The 1767-nt window shown below is 41.0% G+C and overlaps 1 protein-coding gene across 1 annotated transcript in view; it reads right to left on the bottom strand.

Annotated features, from left to right (window-relative positions):
* LOC118416203 (dynein heavy chain 3, axonemal-like) overlaps nt 1–1767 on the bottom strand; it is a gene marked incomplete in the record, with an annotated part of 48280 nt that overhangs the window by 7784 nt on the left and 38729 nt on the right. The window contains 4 exon segments of the mRNA XM_035821284.1: nt 77–220; nt 472–643; nt 851–984; nt 1426–1626. Coding sequence (XP_035677177.1) covers nt 77–220; nt 472–643; nt 851–984; nt 1426–1626 — 651 coding nt within the window.

Below are 1767 nucleotides of genomic sequence, written 5' to 3' on the forward strand. Positions count from 1 at the left end.
TGTAAACTTGTACTGAACACTGTACCTGTTACCAATTATTCTAGAGAGAGGTACTCTTTGTCCATTATAACATCTAACTTACCCTGCTGTACTCGATGACATTTTCCCCCAGCCTGATGTAGTCCATTCCACTCTGTTTGAAGGTTTGTCTGAGCAGCAGGGGTTCCAGGACTGGATCCAACTCCTCTCCAACATTCTCCAACAGGACAGGGTTCCCAAACTGTGGTGGGGAAGGCAGTCAAGGGAATCACGTATTGGTTACAGGTTTCATTAAGTCTTTCATCTGTCTTTGTGTAAGTTTTGTGATAATTTCTGACATCGGATAGTAGCACTTGTGATACCAAAAATTTGATTACAAACTACAATCATAAAAGTATAAACTGTGTCAAGTTTTGTCGTAAAAATTCCACAAAAGTAATTGTAGCATTTCTTCACAGCAAGCATAGTAAGACATGAGTATATATGGCTGACCTGTATACAGTTCTCCAGTGTGCGTGTGTACATGGCATCACTGAGCTTGATGATGTGTAGTTTGTTGCGTTTCTCCAGGTTTTTCACCCACTTGTTGGCTTGGCCCTGGGGGTCAATCATCAGTGGCCATCTCTTTGCATTGCTCACAATTATAGCATTGTCCACGGAGAATCTGAAATGCATGGAAACAATGGAAAAGTTACATTAACGATTACACTTAATTACCTTTTTGAATGGTTGAGCATTTTGCTTTTCATTCCTTTACATGATATTTGTTCTGAGGAGCTTGTTTCACTCAACTTTCTAAACTTAGAACTCTGCTGAAAGATAGCTGTAGTTAACACTTATCAAGAATGCATAGATACAATGATGTACTTACGAGTCATTGGGTAGCCCTGCCAGCTGCCAGTCTCTGACCTTAACAGGATCTCCCAGGGTTTGTGAGAGGGAGAACTTGTCGGACACTGGGATACCCTTCTCATGGCACATACTGTACCATTCCCCAATGATATCCTGCAGAAATAAAAGTGCTCGGTTACAAATTTGGAACATCATTACATAACTGTCAATAACCAGTATTCAACCCTACAGCCCAAAGAAATCTATTGCATTGTATGTACATTGATGTCATTGTAATCATATGTAAGAGATTTTTCTAATTCTTTGCATAGCAGCTAAATGTAATGTAAGTCAAATTATACAACTTAGATATTGTGCATCTGCAGCATCCATAAGTTAGGTTGTCATTACAATCTATTTACAACTGTTAACCCCACCTCTCCACATTGACCCTAGAGGTGGAAGCGGACGAATAAAGTAAAGTAAGGAAGGCAACCAACCTACCAGAGTGTCACTGACGAAAGATAATAAATGTTATCTGAAATGTCTGACTGTTTCCAAAATCATGTCCAGTTGCTTGTTGTGTGTAATTGCCATTTGGCATGACCATCCTACCTGTCTGAATGAGAGTGTGAAGGGCCCCAGATAGGCGACCACCCCTGCTGACAGCAGCACGTCCCCCACGATGTTCTGGTAGGTGTCTGTCAGCTCGTGCACCAGCTGGGTCCAGCGTTCCTTCTCTCCACCCAGACCAGAGATCAGCTTCTCTGCACGGATCAGCTTCACCTTTGTCAGCTCAATGTTGTCTTCCAGTTGCTACGGGTAAACAACAAGCATTTGTTCTTCGTATGCTTGGATTTTAAAAGTATCAAAATTTCATTATCAACATCAGCAATCAACCAAGGAAAAAAATCATAAACATCATGTCATAATCCAAATGTAACACAGCATGATTCT

This window comes from Branchiostoma floridae, chromosome 5 (assembly GCF_000003815.2).
Source record: "Branchiostoma floridae strain S238N-H82 chromosome 5, Bfl_VNyyK, whole genome shotgun sequence".
NCBI lineage: Eukaryota > Metazoa > Chordata > Leptocardii > Amphioxiformes > Branchiostomatidae > Branchiostoma > Branchiostoma floridae.